The 18,243-nt window shown below is 42.4% G+C and overlaps 1 protein-coding gene across 4 annotated transcripts in view; it reads left to right on the top strand.

Moving 5' to 3' along the window:
- The window catches only part of nsd3 (nuclear receptor binding SET domain protein 3), a 73,435-nt gene extending 56,808 nt beyond the window's left edge, over positions 1 to 16,627 (top strand). For all 4 annotated transcript variants that reach the window (XM_068001181.1, XM_068001182.1, XM_068001179.1 and 1 more), the window contains 9 exons: positions 149 to 305; positions 5,824 to 6,032; positions 6,582 to 6,694; positions 7,877 to 8,146; positions 8,384 to 8,500; positions 10,116 to 10,257; positions 10,968 to 11,074; positions 12,960 to 13,164; positions 14,754 to 16,627. In XM_068001181.1, coding sequence (XP_067857282.1) covers positions 149 to 305; positions 5,824 to 6,032; positions 6,582 to 6,694; positions 7,877 to 8,146; positions 8,384 to 8,500; positions 10,116 to 10,257; positions 10,968 to 11,074; positions 12,960 to 13,164; positions 14,754 to 15,001 — 1,568 coding nt within the window. In that variant the 3' untranslated portion in view covers positions 15,002 to 16,627. The remainder of the gene's footprint in view (positions 1 to 148; positions 306 to 5,823; positions 6,033 to 6,581; positions 6,695 to 7,876; positions 8,147 to 8,383; positions 8,501 to 10,115; positions 10,258 to 10,967; positions 11,075 to 12,959; positions 13,165 to 14,753) is intronic.
- Positions 16,628 to 18,243: the final 1,616 nt, after the last annotated feature.

Genomic DNA, 18,243 nt, shown 5'->3' with positions numbered 1-18,243 from the left:
AACAATGATTGATAACTAACTGCTTGTTTGAACACTGGGCATTTTTGCAATGTAACTTGTAACTGGAAAATGGTGAGTGCCAATAGAAACAGCAGAGGTTGTGCACGTTTACACAAGTCACTAAAAAAAAGTCTCCTTGTGTGTCAAGGTGGCCGCCTGTTGTGCTGTGAATCCTGTCCAGCTTCCTTCCATCCTGAATGTCTGACTATTGAGATGCCAGAAGGGAACTGGTATTGCAATGATTGTAAAGCTGGCAAGAAGTCACGCTACAAGGAAATAGTCTGGGTCAAGCTGGGCATCTACAGGTAGGTAATTTTTTTTAATGTAATAAAGAGCTTTAATAATTCGTGCCTTCAAAAGGGGCACTGGCATTGGATTAGAATTGGTATTTTGCACGCAGTTATGGCAGCAGTTGTGCTAAAATCTGATTTCAATGTAAAGCCAAAAACTAATGGACTTAAAATCAAAAGAGAGGGAAGAGAAGAAAGTGACTTGAGTTCAAATGGTTCCTGCCCATTGTCCAGTTACAGTTCCTTCAGGGCTTATAATTGAGGTTGAAGAAGCAATAGATAGCAACATAAGTAGCTTATCAAATTGCATGAAAAAAAAAGCATTTTAGTTTCTTTCCTCTGTGCATTTTTTAAAAATCAGTGTGCATTAAGATAGTATCTTTGAATCACAGATGAGAGGAACTGAACCAGATCTATTCCCTCTCACACTGCGTGTATAATAAGAGTCTGAAAAGTTTATATAGGGTTGAAGAAAAAGTCTATGAGTCTAACAGTCTGAGCCCTTTTAAAGAATATAGTCATAAATAGCAGCATAAAATAATAACTGACACCAATTATGAAGAGTTTGGGTACAATTCACTGAAGAAGCTTTTGTCCACTTCACGTTTCTGTTAACTCCACTAAGCTGAAGTAATTTGATCAATTTGTTTTGCGCGACTGAATAAACTTTAAAATGAATGCTGCAGTCAAGAACATTTCATAACCAATTCATCTGCAAGTTTTGAGAATGTTCACAAATCCAGTACTAAGTTGAAGTTAGTTCTATCTCTCTTAACCTGGAACTGAATATGCTGTGACCGTTTCCCTTACCCATGAGATCTTTGTGAGAATGCAATTGCTGGGATGGCACTGAAGGTGACTGACCTCTCATCTGAGTGCCAGCCTGATAAATTGAGATGTTTTTTAAAAATTTGTGCCAAATGGGCCCTCTATATTCTGACCAACTTCACAGCACTTTCAGTGGGTGCTTTCTCTGCAGATCAGTGTCGATCTGATTCCACTGACCTGCAAATAAACTCACAGGTAATGACAATGAAATGGCAGAAATATTAAATAATTACTTTGCTTCAGTATTTACCAGGGAGACTAACATGGTGGGCATGACATGAGAAGAAGAGATCAAAAAAGATATAAAGACATTTAAGATAGAAAGGGGGGAGATAATTGATAAACTAATCAAACTTAGAGAGGATAAAACCCCTGGTCCAGATGGATTGCATCCGTGCATATCCGGACTTCAAGGGTTAAGTTACAAGTAGGGGACACAGTCTAAAAATTAGAGCCGGACATTTCAGGAGCGAGATTAGAAAACATTTCTACACTCAAATGGTGGTAGAAGTTTGGAACTCTCTTCTGCAAATGGCAGTTGATACTAGCTCAATTGCTAAATTTAAATCTGAGATAGATAGCTTTTTGGCTACCAAAGGTATTAAGGGATATGGGCCAAAGGCAGGTATATGGAGTTAGATCACAGATCCGCCATGATCTTATCAAATGGCGGAGCAGGCACGAGGGGCTGAATGGCCTACTCCTGTTCCTCTGTTCCTATTAAAAAGTTAGGGAAGAGATAGCAGAGGCACTATTGCATTTATATAAAAATTCATTAGTACAGGGAATAGTGCTAGAGGACTGGCGGACAGCTAATGTGATTCCTATATTTAAAAAGGGAGAGAGAACCAGTCCAGGGAACTACAGACCGATTAGCTTAATATCGGTGGTAGGAAAGACAATAGAATCCTTACTCAGAAGATGTATTGGCAAAACATCTAGAAACCGAAAATATAATAAATAGTCAGCACTGATTTCAAAAGGGAAGGTCATGCTTGACCAGCTTTATTGAATTCTTTGAAGAAGTAACAAAAAAAGGTTGACGAGGATAATGCAGTAGCCGTAATATATTTGGATTTTCAAAAGGCTTTCGATAAGGTACCGCATAGTAGACTCATGACTAAGGTCAGAGCATGTTGAGTCATAAGACGAGCAGTGGAATGGATAGCAAGCTGGCGACAAAACAGAGAGCAGGGGTTAAAGGTAGTTACTCAGACTGACAAAAGATGGGAAGTCGTGTTCCACAAAGATCGGTGTTGGGACCACTGTTGTTCACCATTTACATAGACGATTTGGACTCGAGAATCGGAAGTACCATTTCAAAATTTGCAGAAGACACCAAATTGGGGCTATAGTTAATACCGAGGAGGACTGTGACAAAATGCAGGAAGACATTAATAAACTTGCAGAATGGGGATGTAATTGGCAAATGAATTTCAATGTGGCTAAATGTGAGGTATTACATTATGGTAGGAAGAATAAAGGGGCCGCATACTGTTTGGATAAGAAGAGTCTAAATGGGATGGAGGAGCAGAAGGATCTGGAGTACAGATACACAAATCACTAAAAGTAGCAATGCAGATTAATAAGGCCATTTTAAAAAAAAAAGCAAACCAAGCACTGGGGTTCTTTTCTAAAGGGATAGAATTGAAAAGCAGAGAAGTTATATTCAACTTGGACAGAACCTTGGTTAGGCCACACTTGGAGCACTGTGCACAGTTCTGGTCTCCATATTATAAAAAGGATATAGAGGCACTAAAGAAGGTGCAAAGATTTACTAAGATGACCAGAACTGAGAGGTTATACCAATCAGAAAAGATTGAGTAAGCTGGGACTCTTTTCTCTAGAAAAGAGAAGGCTAAGGGGTGTCCTGATTTAATCTTTAAGATAATGAAAGGGTTCAATAGGGTAGACGTAGAGAAGATGTTTCTGCTTGTGGGGGAGACCAGAGCTAGGGGCCATAAATATAAGATCGTCACTAATAAATCCAATAGGGAATTCAGGAGAAACTTCTTTACCCTGAGAGTGGTTAGAATGTGGAACTTGCAACGACAAGGAGTAGTTGAGGCGATTAGCATAGACGCATTTAAGGGGAAGCTAGATAAACACATGAGGGAGAAAGGAATAGAAGGAAATGCTGATGGGGTTGGATGAAGTCGGGAGGGAGGAGGCTTATGTGGAGCATAGACCAGTTGGGCCAAATGGCCTGTTTCTGTGCTGTACATTCTATGTTTTAAAAAAAAAATACCAAAAAGCAACAAGCTCCCTGATCTGAAATTACCAGGGGGATTTAATGGCCCACATCTGCATTATCTTTATAAATTAAATTGTTTTCCTGTTCCATTGATTTAAACTCCAGTGCGATTCGAGAGAGATGTAGCTGATCTGACAGTACATTGAATATCAGCAAGCAATGAGAGATCACTTCAAAGAGATAGCTTTGCACCTTTTGTGCTTCATATCTGCTGCAAAGCGAGCATTTTAATAACTGTTCTCTTGGCAAAGAGCTGGCTGTGTGGTAACTTGCTTGAAAAATGGAGGTGTGGACACTGCAGAGCAGAACTCTGCTTTGCCAGACCAGGGAAATTAGAGCTGGTACAATTGGTAGTATAACTCTATGCTGCTGGCTCCCACCATTTCAAAGCAGGTATCCATGTCAAACCAGTACCTGCAGTATAAATAAATTGCACGTTGCAACACCTCCAAACTTGGCTGTCAGGGCGAACGGCCAGAAAATTGATTTGTGAACTTGACGCCTCAGATTTTATATCAATTACATTACGTTGACAGAAACCTCTGATTGTGAATGCAGTTTTCAAACAAAAAAAAATCCTTCATTATGTTTAGTTCAGGAAACAACAATTTTCATGTGTGTTTTCCTGGTAACAAATTGCTTTTGGATAAAATTTGGACTTGAAATTTTTCTAGTTATTAAAAGTTGATGAAATTGCTCAATAACAAGGGGAAAAGATCTCTACAGGAAAGTCTGGTTTAAGTGCAAATATAGTTGATCTCCTGTTCCATTGCACAATGTGTGTCAGAGAATATGGTAGAGTTTTTGTGACTGACGTAAGAGGGGAGTGATGGGCAAAATTTCTTTGCACTGTGGAAGTTTGCAATGCTTTACCATTGAGTGGTTGAAGCAAAAATCATTGCACCTTTTTGAGGGAAAATTGGACAATTATTTTAAGCAGAGGCAGATAAAAGTCTATGGGGAGAGAAAGGGGCAGTGGGATTAGTTTTTGATTGCTCTATCAAAGAGCTGTCACAGACACAATGGCCCAAATGGCCACCTCTTGTGCTATAAACTTGTGTGGTTCTATGATAAACTCTTAATCTTTGTTTGTGGTTGGTTCTTAGGAAATTTGAATCATCAAAAACAAAATATGAATATATAGCAACTTTGACATAGAAAAATGTCCCAAAGTGCATCACAGAGACATTGTCAAAAAACAGATGCTGAGCCAGAGAAGGTGACATTAGGCGGGGTGACCAAAAGCTTGGTCAAAGAGATGGGTATTAAGGAGGGTCATAAAGAAAGAGAGGGAGGTGGAGAAACGGAGAGGTTCAGCAAGGGAATTCCAGAGGGCAGGGTCTAGGCAACTAAAAGCATGGCGACCATTGTTGGGTGAAGGGGGGATGCACAAGAGGCCAGAGTCAAAGGAACGGATAGTTCAGGGGGGAGTTGTATCTCCTGCTCCCTTGGCCCTATTTCCATTAAACTGCTGCCCACCCAGCTTCCCTTCCTGGCCCCCCTGCTAGCTGACATGGTAAATGGTTCTTTTTCCTCAGACTGTCCCCCTTCCTTTCAAGCTGTCATCATCACCCCTCTCCTGAAAACCACACCCTTAAACTTTCTGTCCTTGCTAACTACTACCCATATCCAACCTCCCTTACCTTTCCAAAGTCCTCGAGTGCCTCGCAAATCTATGCTCATCCAATCATGGTGTAGTCTGTGGATTTGGCAGAGCAGAGTGAGGCCTGATAGCACTTGATGTGTTCAAGATCTGGTAATGGAAGGTTAAACCAGTTATGTACCAGATACATTTTAGTCTGCGTCCCTTAGAATGAAGGGAGTGAAATGAGGGCCATACCAGGTGGAGCACCCGAGATGGGAGACAGTAACGGTTTTACTCAGGACAAGAGTATCAAAGATGGAGGTCAACAACATCAAAAGTTGTGGCAAATGCAGGGCCAAAGGCTTGGCAATTGAGTGTTTGAAAGTGCAGTTGTAAGTGACTTGCATGAGAGTTTTATCCAGGGACAGAAGCAGGAGGAAGTGGGATTGGAAGTGAATTGGTGGGATGTGGGTGGTGAGGGACACATAGAAGTGATCAGAGATGGCCGTGGCCGTGATGGAGAGCATAGGAGTAGAGGGCATGGGAGATAGCAGGGTGGATCGTGGTGAAGTACTTTTGCTTGGTTCCTGTAAAGATTCAACCAGTCAACAGTGCAACCGACTCCTTGTGATGGACGCATTCAAAGCATGCTACCCTCTTTATCCAAGACTTTTATACGTGGGTTGCTGTCCTTCTGCTGTTTTGGGTCAGTGACAGAAAATTATAGTATTGAAAGACCTCATGTTTCTGAAACGAACTCCTGTCCGTAAATGCATTTGTTCGTGAAATTGTTAAGTCAAAGCACCATGTGTGATGTGATGACCCGTGTTTCTTCTCTGTTGTCCTTACCCTGATGTTTGTTTCAGGTGGTGGCCAGCAGAGATTTGTAACCCCAAATCCGTGCCACTTAACATTCAGGCAATGAAGCACCATATAGGAGAATTCCCTGTGCGTTTCTTTGGATCGAATGATTACTATTGGGTGCATCAGGGCAGAGTCTTTCCTTACTTAGAAGGAGACAAGGGCAACGTGTCTGATGGGCGAGCTGGTGGTATTAACGAGATTTTCAAAAAAGGTAAAATCTTCAGAATACAAGCTGCAATGTCTTTCCCTCATCCTAAATGAACAGCCTACGGTCTTAAGGACAGTGCTTGCATATTTATTATCTGCCTTGTGTTGCTTCCTCTCTCCGAGCCCTTGCTGTAAAGTGACTGAGTACTCCAGTTTATGGGCATCTTCACTGCTATTGAAACCTGTCTGTAGTCAACCTGTCAATTGTGGTGCGGGAAGGAGATCCCTCCCTAGAATGTTTTTTATCTCTTTGCCTAAAGAATGCTGTTGAAATCTGTTTGGGTTCGGGATGAGGGGCCCACGTGCATGGTCGTTCAATACTTGGAATCTTACTTGGGTTTCCTAGCTGAGAGTTCTGATGCTTGTTGCATGGTAGTTGGTCTCCTGGGAATTGAATCATTACTTGCGTTATCTAGTTCTGTGCCAATAACAGCAGTCGGATGTTCGCCAGCAGCTCTGTAGCAGTAATTCCTTAAGTTCTGTGGTAGCTACTGTATAGAATGGGTTGGGGAACCTGGTCCCAAATAAAAATGTTACTTTCTGCCACTCTTAGCGCTGGAAGAAGCCGCTAAACGATTCAAAGAGCTAAAAGCACTGAAAGAGAGTAAGGAAGCACTTGAAAATGAACGCAACGAAAGAAAGCCACCAGCATATAGATTCATTAAAGTAAGTCCTGTCAAAAGTTGTGGCGAATGCAGAAACAGTGGAAAGTCAAACTGACTTGCAGCACTTGAGATTGTTTCCACAGTTTTTCTGAACTAATTGTTTTAAATCATTTTTCACTTTTTATTTCTGTTTAGTAATAGGCAGCCCATTCAGATGAATGTAGAAATGAAACAGGAATTGTCTCCTGCACTTTGCTTTAACTTTTCATATTGGAAAAAAAAATCACATTTGATACTCATGATTTGACAGCATTTGTTATTAAAAGGTCCACTGACTGAGAAATTGATTTAAAATCTGAATTTGCTCAGTGAAAATAAATGGGCATTTCATTTTAATGCCTCTCAGTAGCATGCCACAGTGTTTCTCTGTAATTTATTTAGCCCCTCTATCCTCAGTGTGCTAACTCCCAATTGGGGTACAGTTCCTCAAGGTGCTGACAGCCCCAAGACTCCACCTGATTCGCCATTTTTCACGTGAGCCTAGCCAGTAGCCTAGGAATGAACCTTGATGTTACTGGGGGAAGATTGCATTCGATTGTCATTCCTCTCTCTGCTATTTTGGTGAAGACACTCCTGTTTATCTTAAATGGTGAATGTTTCTGTTAAAATAGTAGACAGAGGAATGTTGTGCCAACACATGAAGTGCTCACCCACGAACATTGCTGACATGTATTTATAATCCAGCAGACTTTCTGAGCACTGATTGTGGTGGGGGAGAGGGGGGCGCAATTGCAGACCATCCCGATTCTGCCATAGTGTCACTTATTGGCTTTCAGCAGTGATCAGGAGCAGGAACCCTGGCTAATTAAGTTTCCCCTCCCAGCCTCGCTCAGGGAAGCACTGAGGCCAGAAGTAGTTCCCCAGTTGAGATCAGCTAAGTCGGCACAGACTGGCAGTCAAGCCAAAGACCTGGTTGGCATGGCTGAGGACTACATTGGCTATTTTTAAAAAATCTACATTTCAGACTCCTCTTGGTGTTTGTCATTTTCAGATTGGCATATTGTACGAGTAGAGCAAGTTTCCACTTTTACTCCTCGTTTTATAGTTAGTGTATTTCAGTGGTAAATAGGCTGTTGTGTACAAGTGAACTTGTACAAGTTGTTCAAATTCAAGCAATCTTTGCTAAATGACGAAGTATCTGAACAAATAAAATGTAGCACTTTGACTTTTCTTTCTACAACAGACAAACAAACCAGTTGGGAAAGTACAGATCCACCTTGCTGACTTGTCAGAAATCCCACGGTGCAACTGTAAACCTACTGACGAAAGCCCTTGTGGACTGGACTCTGAATGTCTCAACCGGATTCTGATGTACGAGTGCCATCCCACCGTCTGTCCAGCTGGAGACAGCTGCCAGAACCAGTGCTTCACCAAGCGACTCTACCCAGAGACGGAGATTGTGAGAACAGAAGCACGTGGTTGGGGTCTCCGCACTATGGTAGACATTAAAAAGGTGATTTCTCTGCACGCTTTCCTCCATTTGTCTTGCCAAGAAGTGGCTGTGTCATTAGAGTGGCGTATACCCCATGTAAACTGTGCCATCCGTAGGTGAATAGAGATGCATTCTAGTCTAACCTGCTGAACATTAGGCAGATGTTCAAGCAAATGCATTGTGGGGGTGGGAGGGAGACTGCTGTTCAGGGCACTGTCACATGTTCTCCAGAGACTCATCTGCCATTCTTACGTGCAGGGTCAATTCGTGACTGAGTATGTCGGTGAGTTAATTGATGAAGAAGAATGCAGAAACCGCATAAAACATGCTCATGAAACCAACATTACCAATTTCTATTTGTTGACCTTAACCAAGGTAAGGCATTTTTTACTTTACACTGAGTGAAACTATTACTTTTGTGTCCAAATGAAGGCTGGATTGGAAAAGCACAATTCAAGTCTTGGGCTGGCACTGGGGGCTCCAACACAGTGCACCATTGAGTGGTAAAGATGGCAATTTGCACTCATTCTGAGGTCCCATGTCACTGAATGTATTGTCAGTGAGAGGCATCAAATAGAAACTTGGTGCTTCCCAGGAGGGAGTGCATACTGAATAGGGAGTCTGTGTGGCAGTTTGTTGTGCAAAAGAAGAAAGAAAAGAAAGAACTTGCATTTGTATAGCGCCTTTCATGACCTCAGGATGTCCCAAAGAGCTTTACAGCCAATTAAGTACTTTTTGAAGTGCAGTCACTGTTGTAATGTAGGAAACATGGCAGCCAATTTTCCCACAGCAAAGTCCCACAAACAGCAATGTGATAATGACCAGATAATCTGTTTTAGTGTTGGTTGAGGGATAAATATTGTCCAGGACCTCGGGGAGAATTCCTTTGTTCTTCTTCAAATATTGCCATAGGATCTTTTACATTCACCTAAGACAGTTTAATCCGAAAGACGGCAACCCCGACAGTGCAGCACTCCCTCAGTACTGCACTGGGAGTGTCAGCCTAGATATTGTGCACCTCTCTTGCAGTCAGCTGGAATGATATTGGTGAAGATCCTGGCACAACTTATCTGCTGACCTTCTGGCTTGGTGAATAATGACTGGCATAAAAATCAGTGGCGAGTGCACAAAAGCACTCCAGAACAGCAAAAATAGCTTGGAGACTGTAAAGTTGCTTTCTCTTCAACGGTTTGGAGGCTGTTTGCACTCAAATCTGGAGAAAGAGTATTTCGGCCTCGACGGCCTCGAGAAGTTGCGGGTCTGTGGTGGTCCACTTCTCTCGTGGTTTCTTTGTTCAGAGTTCCATGCTGATGCCTGGGTGTCAGCTGATGCTATTGAAAAGTAACAAGCGATGCTATCAATATAAAGCTGCTCCTCATGGCCGTCCTCTGATAAAGAATTGAAGTGTAATTATGCAGTGTGATGCCTTTTAATTGGACCAGCTTGGTGCCGGACACACACTGCTACTTGATAATACTTCAGTGTGTAATGACCGCTTCACTTCACAGCAATCACTATTGATTGCTAAAAATATTTCAAGGTGGCAATGAGATTGCAGTCTTTGTAGACATTATGATACATCAACTTTATACAGCACCTTGTCCCTTGGTGTCTCGTGACGACCCAGCAAACAAAATAAAGCCCTGAATTGAATAAAATTGTTTTGCACAAACTCCATAGAATCCGTTGTCTAAAATGAAGTACAGCCTCAAGTTAGAACAAGGCCAAATATTTATTTTGTTGCTCAGATGGCCCTTGTAAACTCCAAGCGTTGTACTTTGAGTTCGTGCTGAGCGCCTTGCTGATTCTCCAAGGTATTGGTTAGCCGCTACATAACTCAGTTTGAGAAAAAATATTCACACGTGAACTGGGTACTTGCACCATGATGGGTTTTTCTGTCGGCCTTAAAGAGAAAAGGCTTCAGGGATCAAGAAGATTCTCATCAGTCAAAGAGTGAAGCTGCAACAAAATGTTCATTTTGTGTTTCTAGGATCGCATCATTGATGCTGGGCCCAAAGGCAATTTCTCCCGCTTCATGAACCATAGTTGCAATCCAAACTGCGAGACGCAGAAATGGACTGTGAACGGTGACACACGCGTTGGACTCTTCGCACTTTGTGACGTACGAGCAGGTGAGAGTGGATGAGGGGGGCGCTTCATTAGAAGTGGACGACAGGCAGTTGCTTTGCTTCATTGACATTAGCTTCGATGTTGATTCGGAAATCCATTCATGCACTCTGAATACATATTTTAATACCTTGAATCACAGTCTGGAAATGAGTGAATGAACTTCATATCATTCCAGGTGATCAGTCACTTCACTGAACTCTCTTTTTTCCCTTTCCATTATTATACCACAAGAAATAACTATTGCAAGAAACAGGAACAGTATTATTTGTGTTTGTTACTCAGCATATCAGTGCCCCAGTGACTTTGCTTCCTTTCAATTAACCAATTTGTTTTCTGGTTCGGTAGATATAAAAATTATGTACTTAAACACCGGCAGCTAATAGTTAATGTTTATGAGCTGTGTTATTCCCCAGTGACATTCTGTGATATTAAACTCAGAGGCATTGTAATAAGCATCATGCAGTGCAGTTGCAGGAGCCTGTAGCAAACTGCTTTCACTCCATGGAATGTTATTTTTTCCCTCTGCTTTTGATTGTTACTAAAATACTTCTGCTGTGTTTGGGTACAAAAAATGATGGAGATAAGGGTGTATTTCAGGGCATTAATATATCTCCGGGTTCAGATACCATCAACAGTACAAGCTTGGCTTTACGGTTTGATGCAAACTGCTTGCAACTACTTGCAAAATAATGCCCACTTGTTTTACCTTTAGGATCTGAACTAACCTTCAATTATAATTTGGATTGTTTGGGCAATGGAAAGACGGTGTGTAAGTGTGGAGCTCCCAACTGCAGTGGGTATCTGGGTGTGCGTCCAAAGGTGAGCGTCATGAGGTCTGGTCCAGGCTTCCTTTTGTAAAATGTGGGGTTTATTTCAGTAAAGAAGCTTTGGTACCCGCTGGAGAAGGAAGGGACAGATGATAGGGGATTTAGCATGTCTGAGCAGAATGCTTTCAAATCCACTAGACTGCTGAGGAAGAAAGGACTCGCCTATCACAAACTAAGAACATCCCAAAGGGCTTCACAGCCAGTGCATTACTTTTTAAAATGTAGTCCTGTTGTTATGTAGGTAAACATGGCAGCCAATTTGCACACAGCAAATTGGTGGCAAGAAACTTTGCCATCAATTACCGACCCTCAACATTAAGTCTCAGAGACTTCCAACTCAGGGGTTAATTTTTATGTGGAACTTGAACAAATGAGGAAAGTTATTTCTTTTCTCTGCTGAAGACTTCCTCTTTGCTAGAATGCACCCACATTTCAAGCTCGCTTTCTGACGTGCAACAACATGGAGCTTCCGATTTATATTTGTGTTTAAGTTTCCTCATTTCAGCAACTTCTTCTCTGCTGTTCTTCTGAAAGGAACAGCAGTAGAGCCAGAGCAAGGACAGGGGCAGACCACACAATTCCCAGCTGTGGTCAACTACACCCCTGACAGTTCTCTTGCCTCCTCTCCCAAAGATACTTATCCATATTGGGATCTGGTTCCTTGAGTGTTATTTGACCTCTGCAACCTTGTCCAAGCAGCCGTTCTCCATGAGTGAAACTGGACAGTATCAGTGGGCTATTTTACCATGGGGGCATCACAGCTAACCCCAATCCTTCATGCACCCAACATCCACACATGCACGCGATCCAGTGGGAATTCCACGATTTTCTTTCAAGATCAGAAACCCTGGTGTATTTCTCTTTCTCTCCACCCTCAATCCCAGGACAACCCAATGGTTGTCAGTAGGCGAAGCTAACCAAAACAATGCAGTGGATACATTTGGCTGTTCAATTCCATTCATTTTTGAGGCTTACATGTTTAAGAGGAGTGTGCTCCATTCCTGAACACGCTGACCAACATTTATTTTGAGCTGAGTTTACAGCATATTAAATATTGCCTGAAGCATCTACATGTTGCTTTTTTTTTTGCTCAGAATCGGAAGCTACTGTTTTATCCCATCAGTCGAGTTTTGCTTTTAAGACTTGGAGCAGAAGCTGGAATTGCTTGACCTGTGTGCACTGTGACATAATTTAGTGTTGTTAAACTGCCCCGGTTATATTCCATTGTTGATCTGTGTCTTGGTAATTTCTTTGATTTGACCCTCCTTCTTCCTCCTCTTCAAACCAACTTTCTTCTCCTGAAGATATTGATTTATTGCTGGGATGCAGTTCTGTGGGTGACTGGTACCTCACTCAAGGCTCCATTCATCATGTGCTAAGCCTATACAGAGAGTCAGCAGACTATTTCGCTTCAAAGGACATCACAGCTGAGCCTAATCTTGTGCTTGTCCATGCTGACACATTTACCAGCAGAGGGTCACAAAATAGCATTCAGGCGCTTGAACACTGGCAGGTGTCTCCTCCCTAACCTAGGGGCACAGAACAACTGCAGCATTTCTACTGCCCCCCCCCCCCCCCTCAAACCTTGGCCAAGATCATCTAATGTCAACGCAAACTGGGAACCAAACCTGGGACTTCGTGCTCTGTAACCAACTGATATATTGGAGAGGTGGGCAAGCCTTTCTCGGTGGAAAGAGAGGGGAAAAGTTTAATCAGTCAAACGAGCAACTGCGAAGCGTTCATTGAAAAGAAGTGAAACTGGAAAAGCAAGCATGTTATTTGCATAAATTGGTGATGCATTGTTAAAAAAAATTGTTAATTTGCTGAAGAGTTTTTACGAAACTAAAATGCTGATTTTTGCTTCTTGGATTTGCCAGACTGCTGCTGCGACAGCAAATGAGGAAAAGGCAAAAAATGCGAAGAAGAAGATGAAGAAACGTAAAAATAAAATAGACGTCAGAAAAATGCATGAGGACTATTGCTACCGTTGCTGTGACGGAGGCGAGCTGGTGATGTGTGACAAGAAGGATTGCCCCAAAGCATACCACCTCTCATGCCTTAACTTGACCAAACCACCATTTGGTAAGCACCAATCATACACAGTACATAGACTGCATGCATCTCAGAAATGGATTCTCAGCACGTCTCATCGCAGTGTTTTTAAAAACATTCATTACAGTGACTCTTGAGGCAGTATTAACTGTGTCGTTTTATCCTCAATCCTCGTCTTTGGGGTTAGTGTTCGTTAAAATGTTGTGTATTTTAAAAGCATGATTTAAAGGCATGTTGTTGTGATGGTGGTTGATGTGTCCCTGGCTCTCCCATCCTGACATCAAACCGTCTTCTGACTGTCTCAAGTCTGTGGCTCGACTACCCCACCTGGTGGATTATTCTGGACATTTATCACCCTTTGTGTGAGGAAATTCCGACTGCCATCTGTTGTAAATTTATTCTTCTATACTTCACATTTCTGTTTATTAAGTGATTGAAGAAGAGACAGCTGACTGCAAATTCTCCATGTTTTCGTACAATTTTTACTTGTTACAATAATGGAACTGCTACTTTCCTGAGAATCATTTCTTCATTCAAACATCCTGAAAGCCAATCACAGTACATATATTCATCGGTTCTGTGCAGCTGCAGTCTGTGTGTTTTGGGTGCGATTCGTAAGTGGATCTGAACAGAGACTGGATCTTGAAAATTGTGATGAAGCACTATCATTGCGATTTTCACGACCCGGTCTTTGTTCAGACGTTTGTTACTATTGTGATGCCTGCTCTTTTTGAAGGCACTGGTGCTTGAACTCATGATTTCCCAATCAGGGCAACTTGGGGATGGGGGTTTGGGGGAAGTCACTAAACTGCTTTCCCAGGAGAGAGTAATGGAAAAGCGAAGGAGCAGTCAACACTGACTGCTTTATACATCATCTTGTGGCCAAAGGACAGATCAGTTGTCTCCTTGATTGGTGAATGGGGTGAGTGTTAAGTGGGGAAGGAAACAATTTACACAATCGTGAATCTGAAACTACAGCTGGAGCCTGCAGCTCTTCTGGTTGAAGGAGGCTGTATGGTGCGTGGAGACTTTAGGAAGAGAGGAATATATTGTCGTGCGTGCAGGGGGTGGGAACCAAACCTCTTTAAACGTCGTCTTTTCCACTCCCAGTGTTTTCACTGAGCTTATTGATACACTGTAGGAAAAATCTCTTCAGTGTTGTGCCGATATGCTTAATTGAAAATCTCAAAATTCTCTCTCTGCTTTCAACACAAGTGCCAACCCTGTAACCAAGTGGCTTAGAACTGAACAGTTTCTCTCCAGACATAAGCCAGGTTTGGAAGGTAAAAAAAGAAACCCTGGGTGTTTTTCATAATGCAAAAATATCACACCAGCTGAATCTTTGGTAATATCCCATTTCCTGGATCCACCTGTGCTCCACGTGATCTTCAGCTGAGAAGGCAGTGGCACAGCTGTTACCTGAAGCTTGTGTCGAAGATCATAGGGATGAGCCCGGTGCCTTGGGATAAATATGTGGAGGATCACAGGGAGGAGTCATTCGTTGGAAGAACTTAGTGGGTTATAAGGTGGGGAAAGTGTCCAATGCATTTTATTTAAATAAGTGATTGTGTTTCTTTTCTCCCCCCCCCCCCCAATCTCAATTTCCCTCCAATCCCCAGGGAAATGGGAATGCCCTTGGCACCACTGCGACGAATGCGGAAAAGCCTCCACCTCCTTCTGCGACTTCTGCCCGAACTCCTACTGCAAGGAGCACCAGAAGGGAGCCTTGACCGCTTCAGCGCTGGACGGCCGCCTCTGCTGCTCTGAGCACGACCCAAACTGCCCGGCGGAATTCGACTCATCTTCCTCTGTCAGTCTTCAGAACAATTCGGCAGCTGAAGACACCGGCGAGGAAACCACGGAGTGAATGCTTCCAAATTGAGAAGTAATGGACTGGAATACTTATCAGGGCGACCTTTAGTGTTCTGCTATAAAGGGCTCTGGGGATTGTAAATCATGCAGAGTGGAAAACTCGGAGATTTCGAGGTAGTAAGTAAAGATGACCAAAAGATTGTTTTGATTTTTTTTTTTGTTTTAATTTTGGACACCTTAAAAGTGACAAACCTTAGTAATTGCCCATTAAGAATTATTGTCACAACAGGAAATAGTGCTCATTTTTCTGTGTTTTTCTAAATTTAGTGTATTGTGGTATTTGTGTCCGATTTTTGAGGTCAGAAGGGAAACTTGCCCCGTGTCCACTAAAACCAAAATCCAAGGATAATGCTATGTAGCTTGTTTTAATTAAAATTAATCACGGTGAGGAGGGAGAAAAGAAGAGAATGGATAATGTGGGAATTCCATTTGGTTCACTCGGCGGTCAAGATGGGAAATGTGACTTCCCTACTGCCCCCCCCCATTCTAAGATGGAAAGTGGATTGTGTATGACACTTTGTTAATCTTGAAGCATCTTGCAGTGGACCAGGATCTGTTAATATTGAGATCGGGAAATTAAAACCCAGGTTAGAAGCAATCATAAACTGCCAGATGAACAGATCACGAGCCTCTACATTTGACAGGGCCAGGAAGAGACTATGAAGGGGTTTCAATCCCGGAACGGTATGCAGGTATGAAGTCTAACAGTAGCTGGTAGTGTAGTGTTTGTACCGTAATGCAAACAGCCCCAGCTTTGTCCTTCTGGCTTCGGATGTCACCCGATATCCAAGTGTGGAACACAACTCCAGATTTTACTTCTAATTCTTATTAGTAATATTTACAGTCGTATTTTCTCCACATGTATAAGTGAGCATTCTAATTCGAGTTTTGCCTTTTGGAGTTCATATTTTCTGTTATCAGCACTACCATTATGGCTACAGTTTGACGACGTGATTTTATTATTTTTATACATTTATATGTAAAAAGCAAAATTATGATAGAAAAAATCATGTTTTTTTTAAAAACTGAAACTTAAAGTGTCATCTTTGCTCTTAACAGGAAGAGTGTTTTATGGAGAAATAAAATGCTCTGACTGAGTGAAAGTACGCCTAGAATTATAGAATCATATAGCACAGAAGGAGGCCATTCGGCCCATCGTACATGCGTTGGCTCCTTGAAATTCGTCCCACTCCCCTGCTCTTCCCCCATAGCCTTGCAATTTTTTCCCCTTCAACTATTTATCCAATTTCCTTTTGAAAGTTACTATTGAATCTGCTTCCATCACCCTTTCAGGCAGTGCATTCCAGATCACAACAACTCGCTGCGTTTTTTAAAAAAAATGTCTCCTCATCTCACCTCTGGTTCTTTTGCTAATTACCTTAAATCTGTGTCCTCTGGTTACCAACCCTTCCGCGAGCGGAAACAGTTTCTCCTTATTTACTCTATCAAAACCTCTCTATTAAATCTCCCCTTCACCTTCTCTATGAATCTATGATTCTATGATAAAGTACTCCTGTATATAATAAACATTTAAATATGTCTGTATATTTAAAATAACCTTATACCTTTCACGTTCTGAGACTAGAACTTCGTTAGAATAAACTTGTGTTTTTGTTTTTCAGCATTATTCACACATTGTATTTAATGGCAAAAAAAAACTCATCCATCACATGTCTGTGTTGCAAATTCAGGGTATCAGTTCAAAAAATGGCTCTCAGTAAAACTGCCAAGTTTCATCAGTTGCTTGGACTGGATTTAAACTTTTTTTTTCCCCCCTTTGAATCGTCTTCCACTGGCTCATGACTTGTTGCTGAGCTGTGACTATTGGGTACTGTTTACCTTGGTTGACTTCCTCCGCTGACTGCCAGCTGTGTCATCCCCTTCTAAAACCAGTACCAAAAAAAAGACAGGCACAACAACTCCTATGGAGTAACTGCTTATTGACAGAGATGTGTCCGGGATAGTGAACCAACAGGACAGTTTTGACAATGTTTTACCAAGGCATCTCTTAGTCAAGGACATTTGATTTCCATCTCCCAGCTCTTCTCTTTGTGCCTGCATAAAGCCCACACTGAGGGATCGGGGGGAGCAGTGAGACATCTGTGTGGATATTCGATAAAAGTGGCAGCTGACTGGGGATTGATGAGGAAGGGGGTCTTTCTCTGGTTCCAAGCAGATCTGCACTTGCGGGTTTCCTCCCCAAAAAGGCCTGGTATCGTGTCTGCCTCTTGCATTCATTTCCAGTCAGTTTCCAATTTACGTATGGTGCTGTCTCCAACTCCAAGATGCAGTGGGACCTACCAACCCCGTAAAATGTGCATCCGGTCAACTCTGATGGATGGACAATTTCACCCTGTTGAGATTTTGCATTGGATGGTGGTGTCTCTCTGTCTCGGTTTGAGTAAGGTTTTCATTACTAACGGTGGGAGATTTCCATTCTATGGATTCAGCCCACAAACAATTTGCGGGAAGGAAATGTGAATAGCTGGTTATTGAAATGGTTTTCTCTCCTTCCCGCACCCGATTCCTTTTCCTCGAACCAGTTTTGCTGCTTGCGCTGCATTTGGTCCATTGAGCTAATTTTAGAATCCTCTCAGATTTATAAACTCTTCATTTCATCTTCCACTATCTTTTCGTGCTTTTCAGCACAGATTTTCAGTTTGAATGACATTTTTTTATTTAGTCTTGTGTGGGCTCTCTCTCTTCCACTGAGTCTGGGGCAGTACCCAGTGGAAGAACAGCTGAAAGCCTCACAGAAGTTTCTTTTTAAATCAGGCCCACGGAAGGAACGTATGAAAATGTCTAGTTACCCTCACTGGGTTGTTGCGCTAAGCGGTTTCTGTGGGTAGCGATGGGTATCATACATCCGCTGCCCCTACTTTGCCATGTTTGATAAATCACCCACCACCTGTGCCCCAGACCTCTTGACGTTTTCGTCAAGAGCCAAAATGATCCATCATACAGCCGTATCCACAAGGACTGCAGTACATGTGTCCTCCCCTTCCCCATTCTCCTACCAAGCACTGGAAGTAGAGTTGGTGAAGAACCAAATAACTCTGTGAGGAGAGTGGCATGTGGTAGATTTGGTGCCAATGGGAAGCCAGCGAGTATGAGTATAACTCAGTATGGGCGGAGTGACCTGAAGGAAACACAGCTGCAACTGACTGTGGTCTAGGGTGGCCTTGTAGGCAGTCCACGGTAAACCTGGATAGATGCCTTCAGACGTGTAAAAATTGA

Source organism: Heptranchias perlo, chromosome 20 (assembly GCF_035084215.1).
Source record: "Heptranchias perlo isolate sHepPer1 chromosome 20, sHepPer1.hap1, whole genome shotgun sequence".
Lineage (NCBI taxonomy): Eukaryota > Metazoa > Chordata > Chondrichthyes > Hexanchiformes > Hexanchidae > Heptranchias > Heptranchias perlo.
This window is presented reverse-complemented; position numbering and strand designations above follow the sequence as displayed.